A 25,432-nucleotide genomic window follows, 5' to 3' on the forward strand; every position below is an offset into this window, starting at 1 on the left:
CAGTATTCATGCATCCATGAGCCATACGGACTTCTTTAAACCCAGCTGCAATAACAGAATGCCTAAAAATCGGTGGTATTACTTATCATTAGGGGGAAAAACACATGATAGTTGCCAAGGGTAAAAAATCATCCTGTAGAGTCTACATCCTGTTTTGTATCTTGTCCAACTGTCATCATCCTGAAACCATAACAAATGTTGATGAGTAATTTTCACCCCTGCCACCAAGAGAGGAATAAAATTACTATTTTAAATTTACACAACATAGGTAGGGTAGGGATTTGTCAGAGTCCAGATCCACCCCCATGATGTTACTGGCCTTGCAAATCAGTTTATTGAGTCTGTTGGCGTCTGCTACCCTCAACCTGCTGCCCCAGCACACAACAGCAAACAGGAAAGCACTGGCCACCACAGACTCATAAAACATCCTCAGCATTGTCCGGCAGATGTTAAAGGACCTCAGCCTCCCCAGGAAATAGAGGCAGCTCTGGCCCTTCTTATACAGAGCGTCAGTGTTCTTGGACCAGTGCAGTTTCAAACCCAAAGTGTGTATGTTCATCACAAAGGGGAGACAAAAGACCTGAATAAAGTAAAGGCAGACACCTTGGTATTTCACCCTTAGGCAAGCAATTACACATTTCTACTTCCACCCTGGCCTAGTACACAAATAAAAAAGGAAACCTGTTTTACTGATGGTTAGGTCTGCTCTTTGTGACTTTTTCTGTAGCTGCAGTCGATGTGTATTTAACAAGTTATAGTGGTCCCGTCATTTTGGCTGTTCAGTCACCATTCTCCATGTGGGCCTGAACATCTCTCCCACAGCAGCCCTCTCCTTCTCCTCTGCCTCTCTTTAAAGAGCCTCTATTTTTCTGTCATCATTCACTGTTCTCCCAGATGTCACCCAGCCTTAAAAGAGCCCTTGGAAATTTGCCTGCTCAGTGGAATTAAAAGTTGATTAAATGGTCATTATACAGCTTACATAATGCCGGGCACTGACACAAATTGAATATATTTCACACATAATTTTAGTGCTGTGTTACCATCCTCTCATAAAAGCTGTCCAGATCCTGCTGTTGTCTCCTTCCTATAGTTTTTTGGTCCTTTTTTAATCCTCTTTCATCCCTTCCCCCTCTCCTCCTCTGTATTCTCCTGCTGACACTCCTCCGAACGTAACAAATGAAGCTGATTTTCACCTGGTGTTGGGAGCTTCCCCTCCACAGCCTGCAATGATGACAATGATGATGATCATGATGATTATGATGATGATTATGGTCCATCTCTCCACCTAGTGGTGAGTTTAATACAAGAAAAATGTGAGCTCACCAATTAAAATTTGAATCAAGGGGATATGGTGTTATTCCCTCCTATTATAAAAGGAGTGGTTGATTTTATTAATGTTGTTGGACAAATTCCACATACTTGAAACCATTTTTTAAACTTTTTCAAGTGTTCCTAGAAAGCAGAAACAACAAGGGGAGCTGCACTGGGTCAAGAAACTAAGTGTTGGTGGTGTTAAAGTAAAACTTCAGGGGTTATTAAAGGATAGGGCAAGTAGTCAGATAAGAATATAAAAGCACATGGTGTTGGTTGTCAGTCTAAAAAAGCATCCGAGGCACTTTGTAAGTTAAAGATCAAAACGTGTGGGTTAAGAGTCTTCATCAGGAATTAAAGACCACCCACACACAGACTTTCTGAGTTCAAAACATATTAGTTATTGATGAATTAATATAGGATTTTTAACCTACAGAGTGCCTCTGATGCTTTTCAGACTGCCAGCATCATTGACTTCCATTGTAAGTAGGCTGAAAAGGTTTTATTCTTATTCCTAGAAAGCTGTAGAAAAGTGTCAACACTGTCTGAAACACACAGAAATACACATTTCCATGTTGTTTCTACATAATATTTTGCTCTGGGTTTCTTCTTTGTCTCATATTTCCTCATGTTAGCCTATATATGCACATATACATGCACATATACTGTCTCATAATGTATTTTTCCACACATTTAATATTTAAGGACAGTTTCTCAGTTTTAAGTCTTACCTAAACTAGTTTAATCGAGCCAAAAACAGATGTCAAAGCACTTTAATTTTATTCAGGGCTGGAGTCAGATGTTGTAAACAGTGGAGTTTGCAGGCGGATTATAAGACAATGGCCCCCTGTCCACATGTGCACAGAAGGACCCACCATCTCTCCTACATAAGAGCAAGACACAAAGACTTTGTGGCGGGTTTACCTCTTTTGTTGTTGTTGTTGTTTTGCATGTCTCTGTAGTCAGTATACATCTTTGTAGTCGTTAAGTGTTTCTTTGAGGTAATTATTTGTCGATTTTGGTCATTTTGTGTCTCTTTGTGATTGTTTAGTGTCTCTTTTTGTTGTTATTTTGTGCCTCTTTACATATCCTTTGCATCCCTTTTTGGTCTTTTGGTGTCTCTTATGGTAATTTTGAATCTATGTAACAGGGTCAATTATACAGCAGTAATATGCGTAGCAAAGTCAGATGTACATTTGTAATATTAAGTATTATGATTACACAAAATTTGTTTCCGTTGTTATTACCTGACATGCTTAGGCCTCCATAGTCAATATTACACACTTTACACTAATGACTGCATCAGCCCATCCCCCAGGACCACTTACCTCAAATATTCAGACGACACAGCCATCCTCGCCCTTCTCACAGACGACTCTGCCCTCGACTACCATAACACTGTCACACACTTCACCCATTGGTGTGACAGTAACCACCTTCACCTCAACGTCACCAAAACAAAAGAATTAATAATCAACCCTCCCGCCCCCCAGCACCCCATTATCATTAACAACCAAACAGTTGAAACAGTAGACAGCTTCAAATACCTCGGAATAACACTGCTAAACTCACCTTCGACCAGCACATCACAGACATCCAGAAACGTAGTCACCAAAGACTATCAGTTATCCGTAAGCGTAAAGGACTCTATTTTGCTCCACATCTCCTGCTGTTAATGTACCAAAGCATTATTCAATCCATCCTACTGTATTGTTCTATTTGTTTCTATACCATGCTCTCTGTCAAAAACCGGACTAAACTCACACGCATAACTGGCACTGCTGCAAAAATCATCAGTCTTCCCACACCCAACCTCACTGAACTTAATAACAGGGCCATCACACGTATCGCAGCTAGAACAGGACTCCACACACCCACTAAATGAACATCTTGCCCTGCTGCCCTCAGGACGCAGGTATAAAACGCTGAGGTGCAGAAGGGCTCGCTTCGGGAAAAGCCTGATTCCCGCAGCCATTGCTGCTCTGAATAATAGGCCCTGTTGATTGTGTCATGTTTATATGCTGTATGTCGTTGCTTTTTGTGTGCTGCTCGCCAGTGTGATGTGTTCTGATGGTGTCGGTGTTTGTGTGTCATTGTTTTTCATGCTGAGTCCAACAAGTACAGTGCTGTGGAAAAGAATTTCCCCTTGGGAACAATAAAACCTAACGTAAGCTAATATGTAGAATATTTGATACTCAGTTTCTGTACCCCTACGTCCACCTCTGGGGGTACCTCACCTATATAGGGGTGTCTCTTGCCTTACCTCGCCCCTTTTGCTGTTGTACTCCGTGGGAGAGGTGAGTGACATTGCTCTCATAATTTAGAGCTGTTAAACTATTACAAATTCATGTTCTGCTTACATAATCCTGTGTCACTTAATCTGTGTAGGGGCTCGAGTTTATATGGTTGTATTTGACCTCTTGCTGTTAGGTATGTTTTTCTGTTTTTATTGTACTTAATTAAATGTAACATGGCCGCCATTTTGCTGTTGTGCTCTGTGGGAGAGGGGCTCGAGTTGATATGGTTGTATGTGATGGAGGATTTTGTTTATACTTCTTTTTGTCAGCTAGTGGGAATAAACCTTTTAAGATATCCACTGTCTGGGCTTCTTCATCAACACATCGCAGACTAGACTAGAGTCCATCGGTGACATCTATCTCCGGCCGGCACATGTTAATTTGAGTGACATTTGCAGGTAAAGGCCAGGGGGCCCTCTGACACTTTGGGCCCCTCCGCCTGTGCCCATTGTGCTCGCCAGTATTCATCAATCCATCAGCTATATGGACTGATTTTCAAGCCAGTTGAAATGATAGAATGCCTAAAAATCTGTGGTATTACTTATCATTTGGGAAAAACATGATAGTTGCCAAGACAAAAAAAAATCCCCTTGAAGAGTCTACATCCTGTTTTGTCCAACTGTCTTCATCATTCTGAAACCATAACAAATGTTGAGGATGATTCATTTTCACCCCTGCCACCCAAAAGTGGAAAAAAAATACTATCTTTAAGTTACGTAACATAGGTAAGGTAGGGATTTGGCATAAACAGCATTACTAATCTTGAAAGCTGTTTTTGTTTTCCTATGCTGGAGTAGAGTCCACTGAATGATGTTTAGCTGACAAATCTGGTACACTTAAATCCATGACATAATAATCTGGGCTGTCAACAATGCCAAGTAAATGTGGTCTTCAATACTCTGATACTCAAGACAAAAACGCAGGTGCTTAAGAAAAGGGTCAGAACAGATGCATATGAATTAAGTTAAAAGGCTTTTATTTCAAAACGTGGCTGCTTACATTAAAACACCAACCGATTTCAACCCTAAGGTCTTCGTCAGGGTGCAAAAGCTTGGACAGGACAGGCTTCTCCATGTAATCCATTGCTCTCACCCACCTGTGCTCACATATTAATCAAGATTGGGTGACACCCTACCAAGCATATAAAATGTTTGCTTGACTCCTGTCCACCCTTTTGCACCCTGATGAAGACCTTAAGCGGGATTTATAGTTGTGCAGCAGACCCTTTGTGCAGTGGTGTGTCTGTGTCACTCTGCAGTTACACCTCCAAAACACTAGTCGGCAGCAGAGGTTTCTGTGAAGTGCTGTTAAGTTTAGTTGAATAAAACACAACCAAAACACACATTAAATATGGCTTAACAGCAACAATTTCAAACGCAAGTACACAAATCAGCTTCACTATAACTCGCAGCTTTGACAGACAAACACTTGTCTTTATCTGGACACATTTTCCCCACAAATACAACATGCTAATGTTTTTAGCACAAGTCTATGGCATTTTACGTTGTATAAATTAGCCTAGCAGCTAGCAGACTTTTCCTCTACTCATATGAAGCCAGGGACAACAGCAACATTTAACAAAGGTAACCGCAGATAATTCGGCTCCATTACAACTCACAAGGTTCACTGACAAAACAACTGTCTTATACTAAACACGTTTTCCAAACAAATACAACATGCTAACGTTATTAGCACAAGCCTATGGCATTTTACATTGTGTAAATTAGCCTAGCAGCTAGCAGAGATTTCTTCTACTCATATGAAGTCAGGATAAATCACACACAAGACTTGAAATGCGTTTTTGTGGAGGCTTTATTGTCTTCACAATTTATTGTTTCTTATAAAATAAAAGTAAATAAAAGCTTCATTTCCACTGAGGGAAATGGTTTCAGCTTACAAAAATAGACAGGAGGTCTGCGTCACAGCAACATGTAGTTACATTTCTGGGGAGGTGCACGTCAGGCTACGGCAAAGTATAAATTCCCCATTACTCATTTATATTAGATTTCTTTATGGAATAGCATAAACTGGGGGCTTCTGAGAAACCTGGCTTTTGGGGCTGGAGCCCCTGAGGCCACCCCTCAGCTCCGCCCCTGCTTTTATGACCCAGCAGTGTAACAGAGGATTACACGGATGCCATAAAATACTCAAAGAACTCTGAAGCTTGTGGGACTGTGCTATTGTGTGCAACCTTTGTGACCTCGCAGGGCTGATATTGGAACATCTGTGACAGAAGTTGGTGCTATGACTGAGTCTTTTGAGAGAGGAAGCTTATGTCCTTGGTTATTTTCCTTCCTCTTCACTGCACCCTTGAGCCTTGTGCTGCTGCTGATGTGTTTTATGTGTGTGTGTGCCCGTGTAAGGTACTGTCTTTAATAAAATGTTAAAAAAAAGCACTGTGACTGAGGACTCTTGTCAGCTGACGTCAAACGTACAGCTGTAGTTGTTCTGCGCATGCGCTGTGAAGCAAAGGCTCGACGTCGTCTGCTTTGTTGGGACCACAGACTGTACGGGACCATCGATGCTACCACTTTCAGGACTCTGCTGCGTGTTGCAAGACATCCAGAGGAATATCCACAGTCTTTTTCAGCTATTAGACATTGTTGTGTTGTTTTGAGTCCACGGACAGGGCTCGTGTCGCCGTGTGTACGCTTCAGACGACCGAAGTGAGGATCCCCTGTATATAAACAAAACGCAGCGAGTTGCTTTTTAAGGTGGCACGTCGGAGACAGCTGCAACAACAAGACTTCGACTATCGCGTGTGAAGTGAGCTAACTTGGTGTTGGCGGCGGTGGCAGCCATGGAAATTAAGATACAGCTTTATTAGGAGGTGAACTCCAGGACGGGCGCGTGCGAACATGAGAGGAGAGGACGGTTTGTTGTCAGGAAGGCAGCTCATGGCAAGTGAGAGACGGGGTGAACATCCCTGCTGCTGCTGCCCCTATTTGACAGAGGAGGAAGGAGCACTTGCTATCAACAAGGGTGACCTGAGGCCCCCTGGTCATTTGTCCGCCTCTAAGTAGTGGAAAATCAGACTTTGGCACGACATGGAGACGGTGGGGAAATTTGAGTTCAGTCGAAAGGACCTGATAGGACATGGCGCATTTGCTGTCGTCTTCAAAGGCAGACACCGAGAAGTGAGTGTTGCCTTTGTCTGCTATTTCTATCACTGTTTAAAAATGTATAATGTACAAAACACATATGACACAAAAAGCCTGTTAAATTGTCTGTAATATGAGACGTGAATCGCGTTTTAATGCCCATCTGTTGTATTTGTTTTCATTGTACGGCCTTAAGAGGCCTGCGAGCACAAACAGGATGTTCCCTAAAATAACAGGCAGTTAACGGATAAATACTGTAATGCTTCATAAATGCACACGACACCTCTTCATATTTAATGTCTAATCACTTTGTGAGGGTCTTAAATTATCAGCCGATGATGCACCTTCATAATCCTGGTGGATGTAAATGTGGAGCAGTGTTGTTTCCTTTGGAGAGCTCCACACTGACACCATTAATGAACATGTTGAAACATGTCCTGCATCTGAAATGAAAGGAGTATAAACTATAATGGCTTTGCAGTAATTTGATAACACACTGGTAATCTAAAATCTGCTGCTGAGACAAATATGAAACATATTAAGGGTGAATGTAGGCCTGCAGCGTCTCTGTTGCTTTATTAGTAAAGTGGCACACAGATCAGTTTCCTCCATTATACAGAGTAATGGCGTCTCATTAACATTTTGCAATACATTTAAATATGCTGTAAGGTCAGAAAATGCACCCACAAGGAAATTGCATTGCAATAAAGGACATGAATACTCCACCCAGCCAACATGGGGAAGTATGTGGGTAGTAAGTGGGCTACAAAATGGGCCCTGTATGGGATCATCCATGGATTCCACAATTGCCCCATGCTAGTTGCTTACATGGTTTTGGTTTACTCAAGTTTGCCCCACGTATGCCATGCTAGGGCTACCCAGGTATGAAGTGGGTAAGGGTCCAAAATGGGCATCTTATCTGAGGCCCACTTGGGTAAACGCAGCTATGTGGGCAATTGGCATGGGGCCATTATGAAACCCGTGGACAAGCCCATTTTCCCGTCCATTTACGACCCATATTTATTTATAGGGCTGCAACTATTAGTCGACTAATCGATGACTAATCGACTATTAAAATAATCTGTGACATTTTACACACTCTCCCATGACGGGGAACTAAAACCCTTTGTCGTGAGTACAAAACAAGACATTAGATGACATAATTTTGGGGTTTGGGACAGACAGACCAACATTTTTCAACATTTTAACACATTTTTTGATAGAATGATTAGTCGACTAATCAAAGAAATAATCGACAGGTTAGTTGACCACAAAAATAATCGTTAGTTGCAGCCCTATTTAACATTCATTTGTATATGGACAAGTATGTAGCAGACATAAACGCCACACACCACCATTTATAGCCTGAGCTAGTTTGCAATGTCCGTCCCTAGCTGGGCCTTAAGATACAAAAGTCTCAGCAACAAGAACACAAGTAACAGTGCAAAGTACAAACAACAATAAAAGTACAGACAGGACAATACAAGACACAAACTGCAGTACGTAATTAGCACCATAGAATAGGAAGCACCAATACGGGCCCCACATACTGGGTACAAAACTACCTCAGTAACCAGAGCATCTGTCTGATTACAATCTCAGCAGGTGATAAGCAATCAGTACCAAATTCCATTAGGAAACCTGTCTAACTATCAGCATGAAGGAGGGAAGCATGTAACCCATTGGTTATTATGACACCTTAACTTTCAAAGTATTATAAATGTGCTGGCTATTCACCCACTTTCCTGGATGACCTGACCCATACTGACACTTGTAGTACAGACAGCAGATGTTCATATACCATTCAGCATTTGTTTGATCTGCCCCAAAAATGATTTTACATGTAATGGTTCCTTCTAGAAACATGACTGGGAGGTGGCAGTAAAATGCATAAACAAGAAGAACCTGGCCAAATCCCAGACACTGTTGGGGAAAGAGATCAAAATACTCAAGGTAAGGAAGCTCTCAAAGGTACACTTTCCCAAGAGTTCACTGGTTTCCAGTCATTAGATTACCATCTGTTCTTAATAGAAGGAACATATATATATATATATTAATGTGTATAAGCAAGCATTTGTGTGACTAAGACCAGATAGGACCTGCACAAAAACAGGCCTCTCTGTCCTCACCAGCACTGGTACATTTCAGAATCACCCTGCTGTCTCTCTTATCAGATGTGTCACCCTGATATTTCACAGTTCTGTTTTTTAAACCATTTGGCCAGTGGTGTTGTAATTCAGCATTTTGCTGTTGTGAACATTTTAGTATCTAGAGCTGGAAAGGTGCCATATGTTAGAGTGAAATATGAGCAGTAATGTCAACATGATCATCTTGTTGAATATGCAGATGTTAAAGTGAAAGTAAAGGTTTCCTGCAGACTGTGCAAGTCAAGATGGAAATCTCTTTTAAGTTTAACAGGTAAGAAAAGCACATGCCATCCAAATATTGATTTTATCTGTCATTTCTGCAGGAGCTGAAACACGAGAACATTGTTGCATTACTGGACTTTCAGGTATGTAAAGCTGCACTCATACATGCTATCTAGATCATGTTAGGATAAGGCTGATTGCACAGAGCCAAGGCCTCTGTTTACATACATAATTATCACACCTCTTATTGTCCCAGTTTCCCCGTCAGCCTATTCTCACGAAGTGGAGCAGATGGGTTGCTGGATGCCTGTTCCACATGACCCACTTCTGTTTCATGCAGCTTTAACAGTTTTGTTTTCCCTGCTTGTTAAATGAAGCTTTGCTACATTTGTTTGTTCTATGAAAACAGTTTGTTCTATGTTGTTCCAGCGTGTTCTCGTCTGCTCTTCCATGTGCAGCAAATCCTTGTGAAGTTTCAGTAAATACTTCTGCCTTTGTGTTCTCTTTTGCGCTGTCATGTCTCGTGTTTGCATTCTGTCTGCAGTCACATGGGCTGTTCCTGCAGGGCGTCTTGACAAAGGCTTTCTAGGAAGTGTAGTGTTGTAACATTTTGGGTCTAAACTAGGTGTTATGCTCCCATGCAACCTGTGCAGGTGTACATGTGCAGATATAAATACCAGTATGAACCTCTTAGCTCAGTGCCACACTTAACAGGTGCTGCATTGTAAGGTAATAAATAAGAACCTGCGGTCGCAGCCATGTTCTCGCCTGTAGCCTAGTAACCAGTTCGAGGCGCACTGTGACACCACCTGCCAGATAATTTAGACTGCACGACCCCCTGCCCTGACACAAATACACCTCTTAGCTCACCAGGGGCCAGATGCATAAAACTCTGTGTGGAGTCACTACTAAGCCTGTGTGTGCACAAAGACAGAAATGTGCATGTACATTGTTTTTGTCGGATTTATAAAGCCCTCTGTGCATGCACCTGATTCTGTTTTATAAATGTCAGTCCTTTTGGGATTGGGCACACATGCACAAGCCTTATTTCTACTCCCTCGGTTGTAGAGTGGATGTAGAAACACTCTAAAACACTGTTTGCGTATCGATATGTGTGTCCACTCAATTACTTATTGGACCTGTCAATGAGATATACAGCAAAGAAAGTGTGATTTCACCGACCGTATCTTATTGGCAAGCTTCTCGAGCAGTGCCAGCTGTCCTTACGCTTGGCTCTGGATATTTGTAGGATTCGTACCACTAATACATCACATGTTTCTGCTAATCATTATTGCAGTAAAATCTGTATCATCATTGTATTAAACATCAGAGGGATGATCAGTGATTCATTCATAGAGATCATGTTGGAACAGGCTTTAGAAAGTGCTCCACAATCGATCTTTAACAGGGAGATGTTGTCCCAAAAGTGCAAAAATAAAAATCAGTGAACCTGGCAGACAACCTTAAAACCATGTTCCCCCTCTCTTAGCTCATATTCAATCTCCTCCTTATCATTTCACCCACGGATATCTCTGTTAAAACCATGTGCCTGGTCTGAAGTCGGCATGAGGTGCACAGACTCTCACTGCACATTCCTCCGGGAAAAGGCGTACACATGGTGTTGTGTTTACACATTGTTAATACATTCGGCCCTAGATTATTCTTAGTCTGTCATCTGATGAGACTGCAGAATTGCACAATGATGTGTGCTGCAGGAATGTTGACATACATTCTGTTGCAGTACTGTGTCTTTTGTCACACACTGACAAACATTTTCTGGTCTCACTATGCTCTTTCTTTTGATACATTGCTGAGCTAGTTAACTTTTTATCTTACATGAAATCTCATATTTGAAAACAACATGTTAAGTCCGTTGAGAGCAGATGCTGGAGGCTTTATTACCAGGCCTGGAGGTTTGTTTTATTGATTTGAGTTGACCTTTCATCCTCTACCCGTATCTCTTTTTTTGTCAGAGGTCTTAGTCATCCTGCAAAAGAAGATTACAAAAACGTCATAACCAGTGATGCATGCATTCGTATGCTGAGCACTGCTTGCTGCTCCCCAGCACAGTCATTTTGTTACAGTGTTGGCCAATAGGGATTTAACTGCTTTGACCGAGAGCTCTTCATCAGTCGCTTTAAGGAAAATATTTTGCTGCCAGTTATAATGCCTCTGTCCATGCAGAACTCAAAAATATCCCCCTCTCTTATCTGTACTCTGGCTCACAGTGGCACATCTATCTGTGCATTGAGGATAGTCCAAGCTGGCCTTTAAGATTACAGGTTTGTTGTTGGAAAGCAGACAGGGTAGATGTTCTGAGCAGGGGATCCTGGTATACAGCCATCTAATTAGGTCAGAAGGAAACTGAGACCACACCAAAGACTGGACACTTGAGAAATGCATTTACTTTGCTTTTTGCATTTTATCTGATTGTCAAAAGTGACTGAAATTAGTTTGAGAGCTTACCAGTCATGCTGTTTTAGATTATCCCACAGTTAACAGGGAAACACTAGTGTGACAGTCACAGCACAAATATATTTAAGTCCCCACTTCTTAACAGGTTTTGAACAAGAGCAAAGGGTGGACGGTTAGATTCACTAGAGATGGCAATCGATTCATGACTGAAGTCATTTTTCAAGCAATGATACCAAACATTCTCTTGTTATAGCTTCACAAATATAAGGGCCTGCTGCTTTAAGGGGGATTTATACTCGTGCGGCAGACCCTACGCACGTTGCCTATGCTGTTGTGAGCACATTAAACATGGCTTAATAGCAACAATTTCAAACACGTGCACAAATCACAGACAAAACATTTGTCTTTTGCTGAACACATTTTCCCCACAAACACAACATGCTAATGTTTTTAGCACAAGCCTATGGCATTTTACATTGTATAAATTAGCCTAGTAGCTAGCAGACTTTTCCTCGACTCATATGAAGCCAGGGACAACAGCAACATTTAACAAAGGTAATGTTACAAAATTTGGCTCCATTACAACTCACAAGGTTCACTGACAAAACAACTGTCTCATACTAAACACGTTTCAAAACAAATACAACATGCTAACGTTATTAGCACAAGCCTATGGCATTTTACATTGTATAAATTAGCCTAGCAACAAGCAGAGATTTCCTCTGCTCATATGAAGCTAGGATAAATCCCGAAAATATAAATCCCTGAAGGATAAATCATAAATCAAATGCTATTTTTGTTGAGGCTTTATTGTCTTCACAATTTATTGTTTCTTATCTGTGAAATTAAAGTAAATAAAAGCTTCATTTCCTCTGAGAGAAATGGTTTCAGTTTACGGCTCTACATCGATGCACGTCAATTTGACACGTAAGAATAAATCCTGCATTACTCCTGTCATTATAAAAGTATATTTTACAGGTTATAGCCATACAGTTTATCAAGAAAGTAAATGGCAGATTAAATGACAATGCAAGTAATCATTGGATGAAGCCCTAATGTAATGTTTTATTTAGTTGCACACTTTCACTCAGAGAGAAACAAAGGACGCCTGTGTTGTCCTCACTGAGGATGCTGCACGACACACTTGTGAAACAGGACTAGGTACCACGCCAAAAGTGTTTTTATAGCAAGTCATATCATGAGATGAAAACAAATCCTAAATGCAACGCCAATCTTTTTATCTAATAGACGTTTGGTGCCGCACCTCTGTTAGAGAGACAGCCGGTGGAAACCAGATGTTTGTTTCTCTGAAGTGAAACTGGCTGGCTGGCTTGTTGCTGTCCAGCTTGAATAAAGCCAAAGACAACCAATTTCGAAAGGGCTGACTCAGCTGAACTATATAAAACAGTCCGGCCTCTGACCGGTGGATTCAACAAGATACCGAAATGAGGTCAGAGGGAAAGACCGCAGTCATCTGTTGCCATGTGATAAGAGGACTTTTTCACGCAGGCAGCGCCGTGTTTTGTTTTTCTCAACCTGCCTATGCCAGGTTGTGTGAGGATAGTCAAGGACAGTCAGTGACAGATCGAGCTGCTGGAGCTCTGAATGTGCAAAAACAAAAATGATCCAAGCTGTTCGTAAATTAAGCTCTTTGCTGTTTGTTGGTGTTGTTGTGGGAGCTGAGGAGTTAAAGTTTTGTGCAGTTGGCTGCCTCTTGCTGTCTCTCACTTGCTAGTGATTTACCCATAGTTTTATCACGCTGTTGACAGCAGAGGCAGCCATCTGATTCACTAATTGTTTTTGGCTCAGTATTAATGTAGTAGAATAGATAGTTAGATAGATGGATAGATCCAGTTTTACTAGATGATTTATGTTGACTACTACTGTGCAGTGCTTTTAATGTGGGTTGTTTTTCTCTTCTTATCTCCTGTCTTTCTTTCTCAAGAGTCAAACTGCTATTTGTCTTAAAAGTTCTCCTTTTTTCTGCAACACTAAAGGCAGGCACACTTCACCAACATGAATCACAAGCTTACTTTGCCCCTAAATGATGAGAGAGTGCAGTACCACCTGTTACTTTCTTTGTCTGTCACTGACATGTGTTTGTTTACCCCCACTCTTATCTCTTCTCTCTTTAGGAAACTGCCAGCTCAGTGTACCTGGTAATGGAGGTAAGCTCGCTGTGATGTTTGGCTTTGTTTGCTCAGCGCTGTATTGTCTCAGCCTTTGCAGGCAGCTCTGACAGAGCCTGGGCTATAATTAGCTGTGTCCTCAAGCATCAATGGGGGTATGTGTCCGCCAGTCAACATCCAAATGCTGCTGTTTTTTTCTGTGGCTTGGTATTATTTCCCTAATGAAGAGGCATGAGTGGAATAATGTTTGTAAATTTTGTAGCTGTTTTGCTAATACTATGGCCTTTAGACTAACTTTGTTGTTCGAGTACCAGGAAACAACACAGAGCTCATATTCAACAGAAATGTTAGTATGGTTTAGCTCTTTCTTCTGACCAGTGTAATGGTCCAGTGTGAAGGATTTAAGGTGGTATATTGACAGAAATGCAATATAAAATAATAAATATGTTTCCTTTAGTGTATAAGTGCCTGAAAATTAGAATCATTTTGTTTTCATTATCTTAGAATGAACCGTTCATACCTACATAGTAGGGCTGGGCAATATAACAGCTATGTACGATATAGTGATACAACACCATCTATATTGATATAGGGTCAAGTTGAGTTACATGACATGTGCAGGTGTGCATCTCCTCTCTCACACTCCCAGCTACGCCCCACTCACTCACAAGCTCTCCAGCAACACTAGGAGCTCGACATATGTTGCACGTGCTACGCTGAATCAGTCTGTGAGATGACATTACCGCACCACACGTGCAATCCAGTGCTGAGCTGCTAGTCTGTGTGTGAGGTGGACCATAGCGCGTGCCAATCTTCACATGGAGACAGAGCCTGGATGCAGGCGACAGATGTGTTTAAAAACACAGATGGCACTCATAACGTGGACAAAGTGTCTCGCTCCTTCCCTCCCTCAGCCTCTCTGTTGATGCTCTGTCCATAAATAAGATTAATAGCCGAAATGAATAAAAAGATTTTAATCATTTCCCAGCACTAGCTTCATTTGAAAGGCCATGAAAATGACTTTTTAACTCCCCCACAAAGATTTGTGTGTGTTCCAAACTCCAGTAGATTTAGGCCTACTTGATACTTTTATACTCATGTTGTAGTTTTGTGTCCTGTGCTGCAAACCTTTAAACCTCTGTAGCTCCAGTGCTGTGTGCAAAAAGTTAACGTACAGCTCTGCTATTTCTTTTACATGTTGTGCAGATGCATATTTTCAAACAGGAAAAAAATCCCTCTCTTTGCATTTTATTTTGATCACAATCTATTTTGTAAAACTGCTCTACGTAGTGTCATTCACGTTGTCACATCAGCTGCCGCAGTTCTCCGTTTCCGTTGGTTGCAGGCAACAACCACAGCTGTTAAATACCACTAAATCCCTCACACTAGACCTTTAAGTGCTTCATACATGTCAGGGTTAGGCGATACAACGGTATATATATTGTGCAAGGATAGAAATGTCTCGGCTTGAATATTTGGCAGTGCCATGCATATTGTGGGAGCTATTCAGGGCAGGCGATATCAAATCGGGGCTCGTGTCTCATGTGATCTTGTGGTTCTTGCAAATCCAGCTGCCTCTCCAGGTGATGTGGTTTGGACAGACATAAAGGTTGTAAATACAAAAACCTGGAATACTTGAAAGTGTTGTTCTCTTGCACCTTAAAGCTCCCAGTTTGGAAGGATTTTAGTTTTGCTGTTTTGGCTCTTTTGTTTGTAACTCAAGTTTTGTTTCATGTGAGGCAATTTCTTTATTGAATATACAGAACAATTACTGTCATGTGATATACCATTATCACTCACCCCTAATGAATATTGATCATACATGCAAGGCATGGCAAGAGTTGCCTGTCATGCTACCTCTTCTTGTTCTGACAACATAGTTGCCCATTACAGTATTTTAAAGTGCACGTATCATGCTATTTGTATGGATTTTTTCCAGTCTGGTGTTTCTGCTAATGTGTGTCTGTCAGTCACTCACTCTACAGCAGAACACAGCACTTCAAACCAAAAGCTCTGTGCTGGAAATTCACTGTACTTTAAAGTAAAGTGTTTTTTTTTTATAAACTTGACACATTTGCAGGTCACTTGAGGTCCATTCAGAATGGACCTGTGACTCACTTGGACTGAGACCTACCAGTTGGGAATCACTGATATAAAGCTTGCTCAGACACAATGTCAACATGGAAGTTAGCATGCTAAAATGGCTGCCATTGCTCGCCAGAGGCATCAGATCTCAAAATGCAATGTTTCACATTCAAAATGAATACTGAGAACTGCAGGAAGTGGATCTGGAAATGGTTGGGATCTGAGTCTGAGCAGAAATAGTTGTTTAATTGTATTCTTTATGAGCATCCCCTGAGCTTCCAGTGATTGGTAGCCCACATAAAATAATAAAACAGCTATTAAACATCACAGTATATTAGTGAAAAGTCAGAACAGAGACCTTTGGTAAATGGTGTGTCTGCTTGGACGATATTATGAATTTCCATACTAATGACGATTCACAGTGTTCAAGCTGTTGAGTGTTTTTCAAAGGAGTTTTAAATGGCTCCAAAGGTCATATGATGTGTAAATCAGAAAAAAACAGTGTTACAGAAGCAGAGCACAGATGTAAAGTAGCTTTAAAGAGATGCAGATACATCTCTCTGACACGTTCCGTTCATTATAATCTCCATTGTTTCGTGCTTATCTCTCCATCTTAGGAGAGGAAATGACTTGGAAATGAGGCAGCCTTTCAGAGCCTCACCTTTCACAGCACACCTCACCCTTTCCTGGTTTCATTCATATTAATGCTGGGAATGAGAGCAATCTGTAAACATGTCACTCTCCCAGCAAATCGTTTCTCTGATCTCTTTTGCGTCCCAGTCCCCTCAGAGACGGGGTGATGTCAGGCACTCATTCACTACAGCTACACATCAGGCCTCCATGTTACCTATGTTTTCTAATGTTATTCCTTTTTATCTCCCTCTCTTTCATTTCCCCTCTCTCTTCCTGTCTCTCTGTCTCATCCTAGTACTGCAACGGGGGCGACCTTGCCGACTACTTACACTGTAAGTGCAACAATTCATCTACTAAAAGCTCCAGGTGCTTTTTGGTGGAAAAATCAATTGAACTGATGGTGAAATGCCATCTTTGTTGCTTGATGACAAGAAAGTGACAGTCCTTGGTCTATGAAAAACAGTCTTTTAATGCCTCTGTCTATTAGCTAAAAGCCAAGATCATAATTCATTATGCTCACAATGTTCAACAGCAAAATAATCTTAAATTTCCTAGAGTCTAAGAATAATGATTGTTGGATAGGAACAGCCAGTGAAGACATCAAATAGTAGAAGTGAAAGGATTATTTTTCATCTGTGTTAGATCAGCCAAGAAGGTTGAAAGAGTGCAAATAAAAAGGAGCAACTTTACAGTGGAATATACGCCCCAAGGTGGCCATTCAGGTCGCAAGTTTTTTTCACACTTCCTGTATGACCGCAGGGAGCTGCCTTTTATCTGGGGCCCTCAAGACAGAGAGATTTGGTGCTTCAGTAAAACCTTGAGAAACTTTGAAGGACCTGAAGCTTAAAATAGACTTTGACTCGCAGTGTAATAAAACCACCTGCTGTCTCCTGTGCTGTACTCCTCAGTCTTCACACATGCTGTATGTGAGACATAGCTACAGTACAGCACTATTTGTAGATATGCTTTTGAGGAAACACTATGCCAGTGTTAATTATGACACACATTTTAAATTTAGTTTTAGTGGCTTACTGAAAACTGTGGTAGGTGTAAAGTCACCTTTTTTTCTTTTGTTTTATTCAAGATTTAGTCAGTGAAACTCCGTTTTAGTTTAAGGGTGCTTTCCAACCTGGAGTTGTCTTGCTTTGGGCTGAATCAGGGACTAATTTCGTACAAAGTTGCATAATTGCCTAGAGTTGATTCATGTTCTCATGGCAGCATTTACAAGCAGACCATAAGAAATGCCTTGTGTGAGAAAGCTGCTCTTGATTGGTCAGAATTTCCATGTGGGAAAAATCCAGGAAGTAAACAAAACGTTGAAGAAGAGTACACTTGCAAGATAAATGTGACACTTTCTAATGTCACAATGGAGGGACAACTACGCAGGTTGATTTTAGCGCTGCTCATCGTGGACTATATTGCTGTCATTGTTCATTTTAGTCAAACCATACAGTTTGAAAACGAGGCGCGGCTCCAACTAGAAAACAATGTTTTGATGCATTGGATGTGCTGAATGTGCATATTAAGGCAGTGCAGGAGGAGGTGCACATTAATAATCATCCAGGACTGTAACATGCTCATGTTTAACCCAAACAATGTGTCATGTGACTGCAGTTGGTTCAGATCCAGGTCGGAACACGTTCTCACCACAAATGAACCGCACCAGAGTTCGTTTGTAACCGGACCAAGACCACCTCTTCAAGAAGGTCTCAGTCTGGCTGCATTCAAACAAACAAACAGCACTTAGGGGACAAAAAACCTTGAGTTCGATAGAAGCGAACCAAACAGGGCAGGTGTGAAAGCACCCTAAATTTAATTTTAGTCAGTGTTTTAGTTGTAATTTTCTCAGACAGCTTCATGATGCTCTAATGGATTTTGCTGAAGGATATTTGTCCTGGCTGTAAAAATCCTAAGCGCACCTTGAACTATCATATCTTATAAAAATTTATGCCTAGAGTTACTTTTATTGCTTCTACTTCATTTCCCTTATATTACTGAGGTCATCTGCTACATTCAGGGCCATAGTTCATTCAGCAGAGCTCCAATTTAATAAATGAGCAGTTATAAAAATGTGTAAACTCGTTGTTAAGGCAGACGAGCATCCTCACTTTAATCTCTGGAGTAAAATTAATACTGAATAATGTTAAATGTTAGCCGAATGAGTTAGTGTCAGATTATGAGTGATAAGAAATCATAAATCATCTCAGAAGGAGTAGATGTTTATCACAACCTAGCTTGGCTGCGTTAAATTTAACAATTTGTTAATGGAGCATAGCAAGCCAGTCACTAATGGGACTGGATAAAAAGGAGATCAGTCAGTGCTTTGAGATCGCTGCTATGATCTAAGTAAGGTTTGTTAGCCAGAACAGAGACAGCTATTTTGTACTTTTGTTGTTAGTATGTTTTTGTTTTAGTCATGAAATAAAATGGTGTCAACGAACACTTATTGTCAAAATGTCCGTTGACAAACTGAGAAAAACGTGTTGTTAAAATAAAGTTTACAGTTCTGCCCAGGTTTGCCACATTTCATGAATGCAGGGCTCTCAGTAACAAGTACACTAAACTCTCCTGAGGTGGGCCTTTGTCTCTCAGAGTGGGCAGGGTGGGAAATAAGACGTCAGCCGTTTGCTGACTAATTTTAACTGGAGCTGCTAACTTTGTCTGCCAAGTACCCAGAGTCAGAGGATCTGCTCTATTTAAAGTCTCTGCCCGCCTGTTGAAAAAAGAGTTTTTGGATCCACTTTCCACTGTGGTCAGTGACGAAAACTTTTTTTTTTTTTTTTCCTGGCCCAAGTCAAGCCTGAGCCTGGCTTTAAAAATCTGTTGTCAGGGAGGTGGAGCCAGAGAGAAATTCAAGACAAGGGTGGGACTCACACATAGGACCATACTGTAACACCATGACATGAGTGAGGTGATTGGAGGGGAGGAAGAGACAGGAAACAGGAGGTGACAGTGGGCTGATGTGTCTCAGATATTTTTAGAGGTTAAGTGAGGTGTTGTCTTTTGTGTAACATGATCTGACTCCAGGATTTGCATAGATATGGAAATCAAGAGAAGAGGGTCATTCAGTCCCTGTCTCACTCCTCTACCCTCCACCCTGTGACCCACATCACAAGTTAATCATTAAATCACCTAGTACACCTTGTATACCAAAGTCAACTTGTGGTTAATTAACCTTGTTTCTCCGCAGCTAAAGGCACGCTAAGTGAGGACACCATTCGGGTTTTCCTGCAGCAGATTGCAGGGGCCATGAGGGTCCTACAGGGCAAAGGCATCATCCACAGGGACCTCAAGCCCCAGAACATCCTGCTCTCCTACCCACCAGGACGCAAGTCACACTCAAACAACACCTGCATCAAGATTGGTAGGTTTGATGGTGAGCACATGGTGTGATGGCATCTGTGCTTTAGGGCTGCAGCTAGGGGTTATTTTCATTATCAATTAACATGCCCAGTATTTTCTCGATTAGTCGTTTTGTCAATGAAATGACAGAAAATAGCAAAACATGACCTGTGAAATTTCCCAAAACATCTCCAAATGGTATATTTCATCCAACCAGCAGTCCAAATATCCAAAGATACTCTGTTAATTATCATGTATGACAAAGACAAGCATAAAATTCTATTTATTGTAAAGCATAAATAAAGCTAGAGAGGGTCGTCCACTAATCGGCAGATCAGCGGTTCGATTCCCGGCTCCTCCAGTGTGCATGTTGAAGTATCCTTAACTGAGTAGCAGGTGGAACTTGAATGGTAGCCTTGGCCACCAGTGTATGACTATGTGTGAGTCAATGGGTGAATGTGACTCGTAGTATAAAAAATTACTAAAACTATTATTTCATGATTGAAATAGTTGCCAATAAATTTTCTGTTGATTGAATCATCCAGTGGTTTTCAAACTTTTTCTGCCCAAGGCACACCAAAGAGCAAGCCAAAATCTCAAGGCACACCTGTATTTATATCTGTGCACAACAGCCTCGATAACGTGTTATCACTTATCGCAACATAAATGTGTGTTTTCTTTACTAATATCAAATAAGAATTGACAACTAACCATTACTCATGAAATGTTTATGCATGGTGGTGCAGTGGTTAGCACTGTCGCCTCAGCAAAAAGGTTCCTGGTTTGAACCCAGGGTGGAGGAGCCCTTCTGTGCGGAGTTTGCATGTTCTCCCCATGTCAGCGTGGGTTTTCTCTGGGTACTCCGACTTCCTCCCACAGTCCAAAGACATGCAGGTTAATTGGTGACTCTAAATTGTCCGTAGGTGTGAATGTGAGTGTGAATGGTTGTCTGTCTCTATGTGTCAGCCCTGTGATAGTCTGGCGACCTGTCCAGGGTGTTCCCCGCCTCTCTCCCTAACAGGATAAGCGGTTATGGAAAATGAATGAATGAAAGTCACCGCCTCTCACAGAAAAATGGCAGATACTTAAATAGTACAGTGCAAAACATTACAATAAAGTAATTTAACAGACATTTCTATAGTCTTTAAAAACACCTACCCTGTTAACAGCACATCATATTTAGCAATCATCAACAAAACAAACATTACATTTTTATGAAAAAAAAATATATATTTTTTTGAAGGCAGAGTTTGTGTCTTTATTAGGAAACGGAAGGTGCCCAACATACTGATTGTACAGGCCCAGCTGAATATTAATTTCTTGAAATTTTTTAATATCAAACTTTTGTTTTTAAACAGAGCAGTGCTTGTTCTAACCCAGTTTTATCAATTGATTAATGTGTCCAAACAAATATATAAAGTTAATCCGAAATTAAAAGAGCAAAGCAGAGCTTGTGGTTGTACTTTGGGATTTAACAGGAAAACACCAGAACCCTCTACAGGACCAAAAAACTAATTGAATCTCATCAAGCAGCGTAGGAAATCCCTGCGCTCTAATCAAGCTCTTTACGGACAGTTTTATTGCAACAGGACCTAATAATGATTTCCCAAAGGTAATTGATTCCACCAAGATTACTAGGCTAAACGGGTTAGAGTAAATTTATCCGAAGATATATATGTAGAATTTCACATTTTCACTTGGATGTGTTGGTCGTCTTCCTCTGATAAAACCAAGAAAGAATAGTAAGAATTAAAGAAGCTATTCAGAGATATATAATGTATGCATGTGTCTCATCACTTTTGAGTTTGGCTTGTTTGACCATGACCAGTGTTGTTTGTTTAATAACAAGTTATCTAATGGAAAGTGTCATGACCAAGTAGTGAAAGCAAGTGTGTGTTGTTCAGTTGTTTGGAAACTCTGCTAATCCTTAAGCCTATTAATTCTTGTTCCTCTGGAGAGAATTGATTGCCCTGTGGGAGTGAAGTCTGCGGCTCTCAGTCACTGCAGAACGTTATTATCCTCACTGCTCTGGGAAAACTTGCACAGTCTCACTAACAAACAGACTGTCCACACACACACACACACACACACACACACACACACACATATACACTCACTGTACCCACAGAGATGCAGGTAGTGACACACGAGCACATCCGCAGTGGCAGAGGGATTACTGAAAAATGATTTTGTTGACTTGTTAAGCTGGCTGTGTGCTCAGGGATATTAGGTATCATTTGTTAAGCTGATGTTTTAAAATTTAATAACATGAGTAATATAATGAGCACACAGAAACTGTTTGGACTATTTTTATTATCTGTGTGCTCGACAGTAGAGGAAGCTCAACAGGACTTTTTTGATTGGCAAGTGTTGTATGAAGCCAGAATTCCCTGGGGGGCTGAACTCCACTGTGATAATGCTGCACTGTCATTGTAGCTGTCATCACGGTGAAGATCTCCGTCTCAGCTATTATCACCTCCGCTAAGGAGGTTATGTTTTTGGTTGTTTGTTTGTCTGTCAGCAGGATAACCAAAAATCAACGGGCCAAGGAGGAAGCCATTGCATTTTTAGCGGCCTCAAATCAGGGGCAGATATAGAAATAGGTTTTTCCTTTTGTTAATATTGTGAGATAGAGCATTTGGCCTTGGTGGAGGTCTGCACTATCTATATTGTATACTTTTATTGGTTTTAAGAAGAGATAAACTGTTCAGTCGGGAACCTGCAGCAGGCAAAATGCATTTTAGAGAGCACTATGGATTCCTCTTCAACCATCTGCAGTCTTCCTCTGGGAAGTTCTGTTCTATTTTTTCCTCGTTTCATCAGTTTGTGAGTCTCACCATCTGCACATTTCCTCTCCACAGCGGACTTTGGCTTTGCCAGGTACCTTCAGAACAACATGATGGCGGCAACACTCTGTGGGTCCCCTATGTACATGGTAAGCACTCTTTGGAGGTTTTCAGAAATATGACAAAAAATAATTGTCAGCGTACTCAAATGTTTTGCCCAAGCAAATTCAGACGTGATGATGTATGTGTTTTCACTCAGACCAAAGGTTAGCAGGCCGTTATGAGGAGAGAACGTTTAGTAATTTTTAGTGAAATAAAAAAAGGATGCTATAAATTTGCACTTACATTGATTTATTTAGATATTCACCCTCTGTTAGAATTTCATATTTAACCTTCTGTGCTTTTTGTATTTTATATTTTCTAGCATTCCTTATTCAATACAGTCTTTACTTTTTACTTTGAAGCACCACTGGTATATATTTATTTATTTATTCATAGCAAAGTATGAATCACTTCTGCACTGCTCTTACACTTGAATTTAATCAGCTTACATTGCAATATCTGCACTATCAACCACAAATTTGTATAACCATCATAAGCATATCTACTGTAGTGATTCTCTGTAGCAATCCTGGGACTCGACCCTTCACTGCTGTGTGTTTTTCTTCTTATGTTTTTATTCTTTTGACCTATTTTTTCTGTCCATATTTGTATCTGTGTCTTTGTATGTGATGTGTCATGTGCGGGATTGATAAAGTATAAAACATGTCTGAGAAAATGCCATATTTTGATCATCAGTCAACCCAAACTTGATGATGGCTCATTTGTTTCTGTGGTCATTGTTCATGAGAATCAGCAGAGCTTGTTCTTTTGATTTTACAGTGTTAGCTGAACACCGTCTCTTGACCGAAATGTGTCATCATGGTCTCACTGTTTTGTCCTCTCCAGGCTCCTGAGGTCATCATGTCCCAGAACTACGATGCTAAGGCAGACTTGTGGAGTATAGGGACCATAGTGTTTCAGTGTCTGACGGGGAAGGCTCCTTTTCAGGTGAAACTTTATCGAAATGCATGTTTATTTGCAATATGACCTGCTTGACACATAGTCACCTCAACTTAACTCAAATTTATTTATGAAACACATTTAAAACAACTCATGCTGACCGAAGTGATGTACAAAAGGAATAAAATGCTAAAAACACATACATACGAGGCGACATAACTGTCAGGTACACAGCTCACACAACTAAGGCACTTGTCAGAGAAAGCCACATCAGGGGGACTCAAACGCTAATGAATAAAAGCCGTTTTGAGCCTGGACTTAAAAGAGTCAATGGAGGAGACAGACACAGCAATGGCACGATCACCCCTGAGCTTAAGTCTGGAGTGTAGGACCGCCAGGAGCCCCAGGTCAGCTGACCTGAGGGACATGGGGATAGAATAGGGGGTTGAGAGTTCTGTGATGTAGGATGGGGCCAGACCATTAAGGGTTTTGTACACAATCAGGAGAACCTTAAAGTCAAATCTGAACTTTACAGGCAGCCAGTGGAGAGAGGCTAAGACAGGTGTGACATGGTCCCTCCTCCGGGTTCCTGTGAGGAGCCTGGTAGCGGGGTTCTGAACTGGGGTGAGCCAGTATTGAAACTCCACAGACCAACGACCAAATCATTATTTATCGTTCATAAATCATGTTAAAGTTAAAAAAAGAAAAATATCTGGATTATTTCATGGCCTTTACATGTTATCTGTTTTGCCAAGTTAGGGATATGCGAACAATATGTGCATACGTTTGCTTGTCATTTTGCGCAAGATAATGAAATTGAAGCAAAAAAATTAATGTGATTAAAGTGATGGAAAACATGCAAAATAAAAACCTTTGCTGAATGATCCTTTAACAGGTTTTCATTCATTCAGTCTGTTTGCAGCAAGTTGTCAAAACAGCCTGTCCCCTCTCTCCAGATCATGTGAAAGATGAGCTAGAAACCACAAACCCAGCAATTTGTCTCAGCTAGCTTGAATGATGCTGTGACAGATGAAACACATAACGTCTCGCAAACTATCTAAACAGGTCCAGCAGCATTTCTGGCACTACCAGAGAAGCTTCACTCTTTGCTTCATCAACAGACTCGTTAAAACATGTGGTATTGTGTCGTTACACAAGAAACTCAAGTCAGACACTGATAAAGGAATATTTCACCCATAAATGACCATTTGCATATCAATAACTATACATATGTTCCACACAATCGACACTACTGAGGAGGAACAAACAGAACATCAAATAAATCAGTACTATGCAGAAACACAGCAGCCACAGCACAGTCATGATTTATATAGCACCAAATCTTTTTGTCAGTAACCCACGTTTAAGTTTCTTTTTGTTTTGGAACAAGGACATAGAGTCAGTTAAAAAGTTCAAGTTCATGTTCCACATTGAAATGCAAACAGTCATTTCGGGGGTGAAGTGTTCGTATAATGACATGCTACAGTCTGTGTGATGGCAGCATACTGTGCCATAAAAATGTATGCAATGTTAGTATGAAAGGGTTGTATGGCTGTGTGTGTACATGCACACATAAACATCTTTCTCTCTGACTTTCTTTAGGCGAGCAGTCCCCAGGACCTCCGGCTGTTCTATGAGAAAAACAAGACTCTCAGCCCCAAGTAAGGAGTGACCGTGAGAAGACAGCATGTTTAGTTTATATGTGATAAACTGATGTTACGGTAAAAAACTGAAAATCACTGTGAAGTTCATCATTTTGTTTTGCACCTGATTTTGCTCACAAGAAACAAAAAACTTTGCTGAAATTGTCTCTGTGTTGCTATGGTGCTTTTAAAACCTTATATTTTGATCAGTCACCAAAAGTGGTCTTCCACAGAGATGCTGCAAGTTTGAGCCATGCCAGCTGGATTGTTTTAACGCTTTAACAGCTGTTGATTTACAACATTGTCAGAGATGACAAGC

At 40.9% G+C, this 25,432-nt stretch overlaps 1 protein-coding gene across 1 annotated transcript in view; it reads left to right on the forward strand.

Moving 5' to 3' along the window:
- The first annotated feature begins 6,058 nt into the window (after nucleotides 1-6,058).
- The window catches only part of ulk1b (unc-51 like autophagy activating kinase 1), a 34,709-nt gene continuing 15,335 nt past the window's right edge, over nucleotides 6,059-25,432 (forward strand). Inside the window, exons 1-9 of the mRNA XM_033646913.2 lie at nucleotides 6,059-6,745; nucleotides 8,570-8,662; nucleotides 9,180-9,221; nucleotides 13,629-13,661; nucleotides 16,636-16,672; nucleotides 19,531-19,704; nucleotides 22,544-22,617; nucleotides 23,417-23,518; nucleotides 25,073-25,131. Coding sequence (XP_033502804.1) covers nucleotides 6,656-6,745; nucleotides 8,570-8,662; nucleotides 9,180-9,221; nucleotides 13,629-13,661; nucleotides 16,636-16,672; nucleotides 19,531-19,704; nucleotides 22,544-22,617; nucleotides 23,417-23,518; nucleotides 25,073-25,131 — 704 coding nt within the window. The 5' untranslated portion in view covers nucleotides 6,059-6,655. The remainder of the gene's footprint in view (nucleotides 6,746-8,569; nucleotides 8,663-9,179; nucleotides 9,222-13,628; nucleotides 13,662-16,635; nucleotides 16,673-19,530; nucleotides 19,705-22,543; nucleotides 22,618-23,416; nucleotides 23,519-25,072; nucleotides 25,132-25,432) is intronic.

This window comes from Epinephelus lanceolatus, chromosome 19, assembly GCF_041903045.1.
Source record: "Epinephelus lanceolatus isolate andai-2023 chromosome 19, ASM4190304v1, whole genome shotgun sequence".
NCBI classification, from domain to species: Eukaryota; Metazoa; Chordata; class Actinopteri; order Perciformes; family Serranidae; genus Epinephelus; species Epinephelus lanceolatus.